Consider the following 12364-nt stretch of genomic DNA (forward strand, 5'->3'; position numbering starts at 1 on the left):
GTTAAAAAAGCATACGGGATTCTGGGCTTTATAGATAGAGACATGGGGGAAAAATTCAGTTGGTTTGCGCCTCCCCTTTTTAGCCTCCCCTAAGAGGGCGCTAATGGGGCGCAATGCAGCTAGCGCCCGGGTGCGGCGATGTTAACGCCGCTTGCGAAATTGACCAGTCAGTTTGCGGTGGCGCTAAACACTACTGCCATGATCTCCTGCGCCTGCAGATCGTGATGTCAGTCAAGCGTGCAATGCCCTGGTAGCGCCCTAAACCGGATATTGAGTCGCACCCCCTGCCTTAGCACCTGCCGCTAGGAATGACAGGTAGAGGGGAACATTTTCAAGTCGGGAAAGGGCTGGGGGAGCGCTATTTAAAAGCAGGCGCTTCCTGTCGGCAAAATTTTCGTTTTTAATGCTGTCATAAGGAGTTTTGGCCCTCAGCACCACTTTTGAGGTTCCTAAATGCCGAGCTCTTTCCGTGGGCCTATCCATTAGTGCTTTCAACACAATTGCTTTTGCGGTCTCTCCAGGCCGAGATTCAAGGCTGCAATGAGCAGGGAGTGGCTGGCCAGCAAGATGGCCCCTTCCCCTTAAGAACTGGACGGTGCCAGTCTGTCTGGCTTCCATGGTAATTGGCATCGCCTGAGCTTCGGAGGTCGCGCCTCACTTCCTGATGTTTGCACCTTAAGAGAGGTGTGTAGCGCCTGATTTAACGCTCAAATCACCTCCAGGGGCAATAGAGGTGAATTTTGCAGTCGGAGGCGATAATTAGCGCCGGGCGCTAAACTTTGCGCCCGGCCGATATTAGCGCCCCAAAATAAGCAATACAGAATTTTTTCCCCATAGAGAACAAAAGCAAGGAAGTTATGATGAACCTTTATAAAATACTGGTTTGGCCACAACTGGAGTATTGTGTCCAATTCTGGGCACCGCCTTAGGAAGGATGTGAAGGCTTTAGAGAGGGTGCAGAAATATGCAGAAAATAACAAAACCCAGCAGTTTATTCCTGCCATTTGAATGGTGACTTGTCAAAGAAGACGTAACTTTACACAGGACAACATTAATGAACAATGCAGGGTGAAACACCTTTATAGTTGAAGACAACTAACATTTTGAACTGTCAGTATATACAGTGAGCCTTTAAGTGTTTTGGACCACCAGCAGGAGAATAAAATGGGTCACATCTCCTTCAAGTCTTGTTTATAGTTTCCTATCACTGGTAATTAAGGATGGAGGGGGAAAGCATTGGGAGTTGAAGGCATTGTGGTTGTATATTGTTTGTGCTATTGGTGTACTCTTTTGATAGGTACATAAACAAATTGACTGTAAATTAATAAAACTTTAAATAAAACTTAACAAATCAAATTATAATTTTGTTGTCCGAATTGATAATGCACTCCAGTCCCCGCGGCGCCCACCGGTCGCGGAAGGACTCAAGCGTGCCGGCGGAGTGCTATTGGTCCTTAATTATGTTCTTGTTCAATGACCATAAACACACAATTTTGAGCAAGGACCACTGGAGAACGATCAGGATTGAGGACTGGCTGATTTCCCATAACTAAGCCTGGAGTATTGAGGTCAGATGTATTACTTCCATAGTGGGCTGGGGTAAGATTAATAAACTTAGTGCAATAATGGTTCAAACATAGAATCTGAATGGCTTAGTACTGCATCAGGCAGTACATTTACTTGCTGTGCTCGTGAGTGGGATTCAGTCTTGATGAGGATAAAGACTTACATTTTTCCCACTGTCAATGGAATGGGAAGAACATGTTTTTGGAAGTTTCTGCTCTGGCTCGGAACATTCTGTGTCTGTAGAGTATGCATCTGGTGGGATGGCATAATCACTTTCTGAGGTCATAGAGGACATTGATACACCTGTTCAAAATATGTATACAATATTTTCATTATTATTTATAAAATAGCATATTTATTAAAAGATTTATTTTGGACACAAAATACAAAGATAGCATCCCCATCAAAAGTTCAAAGGCTTGCGACCCAGCCATGTCTCTGACTTAAGCCCTACGTATCCACTGGGAATGTGTTTTGTTGTTCTGAACTATTGGACCGAGATACAGTGCTGCGCCATACCATGCCTGGATGCTTCACCTCAGATTTAGGGGAAAGTAAGCTATTTTACTTTATCCAACTGGAAATGTTCCTTCAGTCACTCTCCTAATTAAAGGAGGGCATCTAAAGGCTTGTGTCACCATGGGGGAGACAAAGAGTTAACAGAGTATAAAATCTAAAGCTATGAAAATGGGCCATGCACACCCTTCCCCTTTTATTGTTTTACATATTCAAGCAGGGCCTTATTCACACTTTGATGCGTTGTGTTCTGATCTGGGGTAAAATATGCAATGAAACACAGATGCATTATGTGCCTGCATTGAGAATGATTTTGTGACTGCAGAGCTCTCCATACTCAGCGCAGGACTATTTTCTCGGTTTAGGAATATTTTCTGGGTTTAGGAATGTTTGGGAGTATTTTTGTTTCATGTTGTATTTTGATCTAAAAGTTTTCTCTCAGTAAATATTAATACAAAATAAAGATAAACCTATATTTAGTTATCTACTTTTTACATTTTCATGGGGAGAATGTCTTCATCGTACCCACAGGCTAGTGCAACTATAAGTCTCATGACATACTGGTATTTTTACATATCTGAGTTGTTTCCTTAGTCCTTATTGATGTGCCTCAATGAATCCGAGACTCAACGTTAACGGAGCAAAGCAAGGCTTTTATTAACTCAGAAAGTAATACACAGTGGAGAAGTGTCTCTCATCCAGAGATCTGCTGTACTGCCTGTGAGACACGCTGGGGCCTGCTTAAGTAGGGGCCAGGTATGGGTGGAGCCCTACACACAATACAATACAGGTAAGGAAATGAAACTGAAACTAAACTCCCCTGCTTGTCACAGTCACAGGCACAATCAAACACAGAGAATACAGAGTGCCTGATGAATGGCATAGAATACAGAGTGCCTGATGAATGGCATATTTCATCACACTTATTACCCCCTTCCTACTTCAATTTCAACTCTATGCAGTGGCTTCCATAGTAACGAAGGAACAGAAGTAGACTATTCAGCTCCTCAAGCCTATTCCACCATTCAATTAGATCATGCCTAATCTGTGCCTCAACTCCATTTACCTGCATTTGACTCATCCCTTGGTACTCTTACCAAATAAAAATCTGTTGATCTCAGTCTTGAACTTTTCAATTGACTCAACATCCACAGCTTCCTGATTTCACTCCTGAATGGCTTTGCTCTACTGTTGTGATTGTGCCCTTTATTCTGGATTGCCCCACCAGAGGAAATAGTTCTCTTTATCTACCCTGACAAATCCTTTTATCATTTTATAAACGCCTCGATTACATCACCCCTCAATCTTCTAAACTCAAGGGAATATGAAACAACTTTATGCAACATAACCTCATAGCTTAACCCTTTAAGCCCTGGTATTATTCTGATAAATTTGCACTGTATCCCCTACATTTACGGTAATAGTGGTGCATTAGTGTGGTGCTTGTGTCCAAGTGAAAAATATTTTTAACTTACCACCAACATTGCAAAGTTCAAATATAGAGCCTGTTTATATTGCACTTTGATATATTGAATATCTCGATGTATCATGAGGATCAAATTTTATTGGCCTTTACTTCAATACATCCACTTAGCTATACTCACCTGTTCTCAACCCAGTCCTGTTCTCCTGTGCTATCCAGCAGGGTATCCTGATCTCCCAGGCTGCTACATGAACATTAGCTGTGTTCCTAAACTTGATTCAATTTGTCCAGTATGAATGTTGTGATACCTGTCTACATAATTCTCCAGCGATGGTCTGCCACCCCCCGGCCTCCAAGTTTCAGATAGTGTTTGAAATGTTGAGTGTGAACGCTGGACATTGAACAGCCAGCACTATTTATACTGTGGGATGTATCTGTTAGAATTTGCTGGGCCCAACAGCATTGGAAATGTCTGGTTTCAGTGAGGTTCCCTTATTGGCAGATAAATTTGCACTTACTGAGGTACAAGAACAGCAGACCACTGCTGGAGAATAATACAGGAGGCTAGCACTGCATTTATACCAGGCAAGCCAGGCTAAGTTTACGAACACAGTATAGGCATGTGTCACCATGGGGGAGACAAAGAGTTAACAGAGTATAAAATCTAAAGCTATGAAAATGGGCCATGCACATCCTTCCCCTTTTATTGTTTTACATATTCAAACAGGGCCTTATTCACACTTTGATGCATTGTGTTCTGATCTAGGGTAAAATATGCAATGAAACACAGATGCATTATGTGCCTGCATTGAAAATGATTTTGTGACTGCAGAGCTCGCCATACTCTGGAGTTGGACTATAGAGATTCCACTGCATTTATTACATGGCACTCATTTGAAACACATCACAGGATACAAAGGGATAAATGGAGCACATGGGGGCATGTGTCATTAAGAATGTGCTATGCTATTACATTGGCAGTTATTGTGTTTTATTACTAAGCTGATTAAAGTGAAGTTCAATGAAAGTGTACATTTACTGTGGATTTTGGAATTGTTCTTAGCCAATCAGAACTCATCTCCATCCCTAATCGTAACTTAATGACTAATTAATAACGGCTAAATTAATTATTAATCCTGGAATGTCTTAGCCTAATCATTTGTTTACATTGATTCTCATTTTTTCATTTATCTATATGCTTTTTATAAACATAAAAGAAACCTCACCTCGTTTCATGGCCCGTGGACTGCTAGGACTACTGCCTTTGCGGGAGTCTGATCCGGTCATCGAAGTCCTGGAACTTCCTCTAGAGCTGTCACTTTCTTCGGTTTCAGAAGACTCATCCGAAAAAGGGCTGGTACTGATCTGAGTTGCTTTCTTAGAGATTTAAGAAGATCTCTGTAAATCAACTTTATATTTTATCATGTATTAAAATGTTACAATACATGGGGCAGAATTTCCCCTTTCTTGTCAATGCATTAACAATTTAACATACATCTCTATGAAAGTATTACAGCATCATTTAAAGAATGGAAGCAAATTTTATTAGATTACCAGTGGTTAGCCCTTGGGCAGAAAAGAAGGTGGATCAATGGGATATACTGCAGCTAATGAGTAAATAAAAAACACACCATGGGTGCAATTCCTTCTGATTGCATAACGCAGCTTTCCATTGATATTTCTAGGGGAAAGGAATGGGTTTATGATTTAATTAAAATATTAATCCCCATTTATTAATGAAGCATGCTATATAAATGCAAATTCTTTCTTTTTTCTTTATGTTGCTACAGACAGAAACAACAGGAATACATCCCAACAATGTTTAAGAGGATCATTTGGTCTTAATGGGAACATAGTGGTAAATTTTCAGTCAGCATTGATAGGAGAGGTATCTTGCCCACTGACTGCATGCACCAGTCAATGGCTAAGATTGGGAAACTGCTATGTGAAAAATTGCAAGCTTGAACCTACAAATTAAGAGAGATTTATGGTTGCCTTAGGCAGAAAAACTTAATGTTGCTTTATTTTATAATGTTGTTAGGAGGACCCTGAAGTAATAGGATACACGTCAGAATTGGTTCAGAAACTCATATGCAAATGAGTTACATTCACTGATGATATTAAACAACTGGGGCAGTTGAGTTTGATGAAGCAACCAAGGATCTACAAAAAGAAATCTGCAAATGAGCGAAATAGTGGCAGATAAAATTTAATGCAGACTTATTTAGTTCAATAAGGTACCACACATTGGTAGAGAGAACAGTCATTATATGCACATCATGGCGGGTGCAGAACTAGCTAAAGGTGCAGCTGAAAAGGATCTAGGGGTGATTGCAAACTTGGTACTTAACATATCTAATTATTGTGGAGCAACAGTAAACAAAGCAAAGAGAATGCTGTACAATATTGCTAAACCAGAAAATTATAAGTCAGAGGATGATATGCTTAAGTTTATAGGTAGGTGTTTTTCACTTTTGTACTTACCTATCTACTACCCTTCTAAAATTGTTTATGGATTGTGCTTCAACAATGGTTTGTGGCGAGAATGTCACATTCTAACTACTATCTGCGTAAAGAATTTTAATTCCTTAAATTTCTGCCTTCTCATTACTGTCTTACTGATCAGTGGAAACAATCAATCACTATTTATCCTGTTGCAACCCTTCATAATCTAAAAGACCTTAAAGACAGGTCACCTTAAACCATCTCAGCTGCAACTTCTCAAATCTTTCTTCATAAACTTAACCCCTCATCACTGTTAACATTCTTAGCTGTATTGTGCTGGTCAGTTTACACCTTGACTATTGCTTGTAATTTTGGTCATCAACACACAGGGAAACAGTCAGGTCATGGTGACAATGCAGAGAAAAAACACGTGGCTGAATCCTAGGACCCAATTTTACCACCCCACCCCGCAACCCGGACGGGCAGGAAAGGGTCAGGCAAGGGGTTAAAATTGTGAAAATGTTCAGAGGACTGACTTATCAGGAATGACTGGAGAAACTGTGGCTCTTTAACCTTGAAGTCAGGTGACTAAAGGGCAAGGGGTGGGGTTCTTGCAGAAATAATCAAGATATTAAATGGTATTGATGAGTCAAATCAGGAGCACTACTTCAAGATTAGCCAAGGTATTAGACCAAGCGGCAATAGAGTAAAACTTGACAGAGGTGAATTTAGAACAAATTTTAGAAAGAACATTTTCACTCAAAGAATGATCAACATTGGGGATGATGTTCTGATGGTGGAGGCTCTGAGCTAGGGACTGGTGCATTGGGCATGTAGGGGCAGGACAGGGGCATGACGGTAGTTGAAGAACGAAACAAATAAGAATATTGTTACTAATTTTTGCAAAAAATAAATCATAAATGATATATTCCTTTTCACTGAAACACGATGTACATGGGAACAACTTCCATCAAGGAAAATGCATTTATCAATGATAGTTACAAATGGAGATGAACTAGATTTTTGAGGAGAAAAAGTTATGGGAGAGTTTCAAAAGTGTGATCTTTGCATCAACGGTTTCATGTAAAGACTGCAGTCTTAAAATACTCCAAACTCAGATTGGTTTTGTAATGACTGTGGTGGATATGCATCATCCTTCAATATACATTCACTTCACAAAATTAACTGTAAAGGTTCACCTATCCACGTACCAAATCAGGACAATGTAAATTAAACATCTGGCAAGTATGTCACAGTAAAAACTTCAGCTAAAAATTCTGAAAAGCAATAGGGCTATAAGGGTCAATGGTTGACACTCACAACTCCTTTAGTCTAAAATATTTATAGGTGGAATCATGGCTTTAAGCTGCATACTCACCCCTTTCAAAGTAGTGTAAACAGGAGAGGTCATACTCTTATAAATCAAGCTGGTGTAGGATGCTGACGTTGAATATGAAGGCATAAAGCTAGTGCCTAGGAAATAATGAATATTATTTATACATAGCTTTTGGATGTTAATCAAATTATATATTAAAATCCTATGTATAAACACATTAAACAGCTATCTAATAAAAGACATTGGACTTTTTTTTTAAACAAAAACTCTCCTTTTCTACCAGTCGAGTTACTTGGAAGAGGATTAGTTAGGCTGTTTGTAACTACACTGGCCAGTACAGACCAGGAAGGTGCCAGGTTTAATCCCTGATCTATGCTGATCTCACTTGAGGCAAACAGAGCAGGAGTAAAGAACAGATTGCTCTGCCGTTGGGAGACTATGGGGTTATTATTTCCAGATATCCTGTGCAAATTATTATACACGCGTAATGGCTAATAGTTAAATGCAGCGACACAAGTTGTATACAGACATATAGAGGTTGGTTTTATCTGAGAGCAAGATAGCTACATGGGGGAGCTGAGGCAAATGGGAAACCAATTTTAACTCCCAGGCCTCATCTGCATGGTTGACGTCAGCCTCCCACCCAAACCCAGCAGGAGGAAGCGAGATTTCAGCCGGCAGGAAGTCACTGCAAGGGACCTGATGAAATGGTGCTACGGTAAGTGGGGTAAGTTGGGAAGGAAGCTCGTGGGCTGGGGTGGGGGGGAACATTGCAGTTGGAGGAGGGGAAGGAAAGCCCAAGACAGGGGAGGGCCAAGATTTTCTTGTGGGGCCTGGAGGAGCAGGAAGACAGCGGGATCAGAGGGGGTAAAGTGCTCGGGACATTTTAACTGCCCAGTTTCCGCCGGGGGGGAAGCGGGCAAGGTGGGGGGGGTTAAAATTCCCCTCGTTAAATCTACATGTAGATGAACAGACTAACATAATTAAAAATAGTGTAATACAAAAGTCAGAACAGAATAAATTTACAGACAAATCAAAGGGTTGAGTGATGGGGATTTGAGAGGAGAGTAAAGGAATCAACACAATCACACACCACACCAGGATCATTATTACTATCCCCAAATAAATGCATACATACAATTTCTCTATCCAAAGAATAAAATACAAAAGGAACTGACAGAAATAGCCTTTAGGAAATGCATCGCTCCTCAAGTTGTAGACTGATAAGCTCCTTCAAAAGTTTCCATGCTTTTCAAAGTGGTTGACATGAAAAGTTTGAAAATAACTCAAGGAAGTTTGAGTCACAAATTTCAGATAGAAGAAGTGCCTTCTGATTAACCGTGGGAACGTCACATACTTATCTCATGTACCTCCGGCCAATAGGAAGGACCTTATTCCATCTGATGAATGTCAGCAAAAGCTTTAAAAAAATTTTGGGAGGAAAGGAACAATAATAGCAGTCACTGGCCCACTGAAGTGTAGGACTTCTTGAGGTATATATTTACATATTCAATCAGCTGGCAACCAGATTGTATCCATCCATATTGGTGCAAGACAGTGATGGACAACAAGAATTTCCAAATGGTTCTTGATTCAGCCTGCAGGCTGCACACTGCCACTACAGCACCTGAAAAATAAATCTGTATGCCATGGCGAATGTCTGCTTACATCCTGGAGGCAACAATCGGAGTATTACATCAATCTTACTGGCCTAGAGAGGGGAAAAAAAGCAGTCACATTTCCTGCTCCTGATCAGTATCCAGTGACACCCGCTGGAACATTTGTGCATGTGAATGTCAGGTGAGGGCAGAATTGGAGTCGGCTGTGATGCTCTGTTAGGTCGAATAGTGTGACAACACTAACTGTTCAGGCTCACACATGAAGAATGGCCGCTTGGGTGAGATATCAGAGGACGACTGCCAGCCATGGAATTTTACCCCAGCAAGGGACACTGCCTTTAGCCGAAGAGATGAGAAGAAAGTCAATACTGGAAAAGCAAGGATTATTACAGTGGGTGAATCTTTTCTTTAAACTAATGTTGTAAGGTCACTGATTTAGTTTTTCACAGGAAAATGAACACAATCTTGGAATGCAGTCTCTAAAACAGCAGTAAACATTCTACAATCCCAAGTAAAAAAAAACAATCTGTGAACCAGTGGCCCTGCACATAATGAGTTAGTCCATTAGATTGAAAGCACTTTTCCCTCATATTTAAAATACTTACATTTGTTATTTGGGTCCATACAAAAGGCCTCTGACATTCTCATACCTGACTTGGCTACTGCATAAATTCTGCTTTCCTGGATTAAAAAAGATAAAGGAACATCTCTGAATCCCATTACACTGTCAACAAACTACAGAACCACAAACTAAAAGAAAAACTTTCATGCCAGAACCAAAATATGAAGAGAAGTTTTCAGAACTAGGTGCATGGCGAAATGATCCTTATTTACCTCCAATTTCTTTCCACTCCCTTGTCATGGCACTGGGCCTTGGTGAGACCACACCTGGAGTACTGTGTGCAGTTTTGGTCTCCTTACCTATGAAAGGATATACTTGCCATAGAGGGAGTGCAGCGAAGGTTCACCAGACTGATTCCTGGGATGGCAGGGCTGTTGCATGAGGAGAGATTGGGTCGACTAGGCCTGTATTCACTAGAGTTTAGAAGAATGAGAGGGGATCTCATTGAAACGTATAAAATTCTGACAAGGCTAGACAGACTGGATGCAGGGAGGATGTTTCCCCTGGCTGCGGGGCGGGGGGGGGAGGGGGTGGGGTCTAGAACGAGGGGTCACAGTCTCAGGATACGGGGTAGGACATTTAGGACTGAGATGAGAAATTTCTTCACTCAGAGGGTGGTGAACCTGTGGAATTTTCTACCACAGGAGGCTGTGGAGGCCAAGTCACTGAATATATTTAAGAATGAAATAGATAGATTTCTAGACACAAAAGGCATCAAGGGGTATGGGGAGAGAGCGGGAATATGGTATTGAGATAGAGGATCAGTCATGATCATATTGAATGGCGGAGCAGGCTCGAAGGGCTGAATGGCCTACTCCTGCTCCTATTTTTCTATGTTTCTATGACACATGCAGGGATAAAAGGATATGAGCAGTATCAGCACTCCAGTACCTCATTTTCATGACCATTCTTTAAATGTCAGCTTAGATAGGGAGTGGTCAGCACTGCGGGCTAATTGAAGTTTAGTGGCTGCATCACAGCTAAGCCTGATTTTGCCTTCAACCAACTTTCAACCATGTACACTTTCTAGCAGGAGCCTCTGGTTAGCATTGAGGAGCAGGTATCGCAGCTAATTTTCTTTCCCTTTCTAACCTAGAGACACTCAGGCCTTACTAGCACCTCGGCTGAGATCAACAAACTCAGCACAGACTAATGATTGAGTCCGGGTCCTTACTCGCCAATAAGGTTCAATTATATACCACACAGTGCATTTATTTTTTAAGCCACCAGAGTGCTGCAAAAAATTATCATTCATAGTCTGAATAATTTATAGTAGAAAAAGGAATTTGTTATATCTTTGTACTTTACTCAATATATTCAATTCCATATAACATATTGCTTCCTATTTATTAAAGGATGCCCTCTGAAATGGCCTAGCAAGCCACTCAGTTGTAACAAACCGCTACAAGAAACAATTAGAAGAATAAAACTAGACGGACCACCCGGCATCGGCACTGGCTTCAGACACGACAACAACACACCCAGCCCAGTCAACCCTGCAAAGTCCTCCTCACTAACATCTGGGGACTTGTGCCAAAATTGGGAGAGCTGTCCCACAGACTAGTCAAGCAACAGCCTGACATAGTCATACTCACAGAATCATACCTTTCAACCAATGTCCCAAACTCCTCCATCACCATCCCTGGGTATGTCCTGTCCCACCAGCAGGACAGATTCAGCAGAGGTGGCGGCACAGTGGTATACAGTCGGGAAGGAGTGGCCCTGGGAGTCCTCTACATTGACTCTGGACTCCAGGAAGTCTCATGGCATCAGGTCAAGCATGGGCAAGGAAACCTCCTGCTGATTACCACCTACCGTCCTCCCTCAGCTGATGAATTAGTACTCCTCCATGTTGAACACCAATTGGAAGAAGTACTGAGGGTAGCAAGGGCACAGAACGTACTCTAGATGGGGGATTTCAATGTCCATCACCAAGAGTGGCTCGGTAGCACCACTACTGACCAAGCTGGCCAAGTCCTGAAGGACACAGCTGCCCGACTGGGCCTGCAGCAGGTGGTGAGAGAACCAACACGAGGGAAAAACCTACTTGACCTCGTCCTCACCAATCTACCTGTCACAGATGCATCTGTCCATGACAGCATTGGTAGCAGTGACCACCGCACAGTCATTGTGGAGACGAAAACCCATCTTCACACTGAGGACACCCTCCATCGTGTTGTGTGGCACTACCACCATGCTAAATGGGATCAATTCAGAACAGATCTAACAACTCAAAACTGGGCATCTGGCTGCTGTGAGCCATCAGCAGCAGCAGAATTGTATTCCACCACAATCTGTAACCTCATGGCCTGGCATATCCCTCACTCTACCATTATTATCAAGCCAGGTGACCAACGCTGGTTCAATGAAGAGTGTAGAAGAGCTTGCCAGGAGCAGCACCAGGCATACCTAAAAATGAGGTGCCAACCTGGTGAAGCTGCAACAGAGGACTACATGCATGCTAAACAACGGACGCAGCATGCTATAGACAAAACTAAACGATCCCACAATCAATGGATCAGATCAAAGCTCTGCAGTCCTGCCACATCCAGTCGTGAATGGTGGTGGACCATTAAACAACTAACTGGAGGAGGAGGTTCCATGAATATCCCCATCCTCAAAGATGGCGGAGTGCAGCACGCGAGTGCAAAAGACAAGGCTGAAGTGTTTGCAACCATCTTCAGCCAGAAGTGCCGAATGGATGATCCATCCCGGCCTCCTCCTGAGGTTCCCACCATCACAGCAGCCAGTCTTCAGCCAATTCGATTCACTCCACGTGATATCAAGAAACGGCTGAGCGCACTGCAAACAGCAAAGGCTGTGGGCCCGTACAACAT

General features: G+C 42.1%; 1 protein-coding gene across 1 annotated transcript in view; it reads right to left on the reverse strand.

Moving 5' to 3' along the window:
• The window catches only part of plekhh2 (pleckstrin homology domain containing, family H (with MyTH4 domain) member 2), a 146138-nt gene that overhangs the window by 52925 nt on the left and 80849 nt on the right, over positions 1-12364 (reverse strand). The window contains exons 9-12 of the mRNA XM_085980626.1: positions 9511-9586; positions 7329-7423; positions 4732-4882; positions 1730-1869 (exon numbers count right to left, since the gene is read on the reverse strand). Coding sequence (XP_085836752.1) covers positions 1730-1869; positions 4732-4882; positions 7329-7423; positions 9511-9586 — 462 coding nt within the window. The remainder of the gene's footprint in view (positions 1-1729; positions 1870-4731; positions 4883-7328; positions 7424-9510; positions 9587-12364) is intronic.

The sequence above is a fragment of the Somniosus microcephalus genome, chromosome 3 (genome assembly GCF_052327205.1).
Source record: "Somniosus microcephalus isolate GS21.2 chromosome 3, FLI_Smic_1.0, whole genome shotgun sequence".
Taxonomy (NCBI): domain Eukaryota; kingdom Metazoa; phylum Chordata; class Chondrichthyes; order Squaliformes; family Somniosidae; genus Somniosus; species Somniosus microcephalus.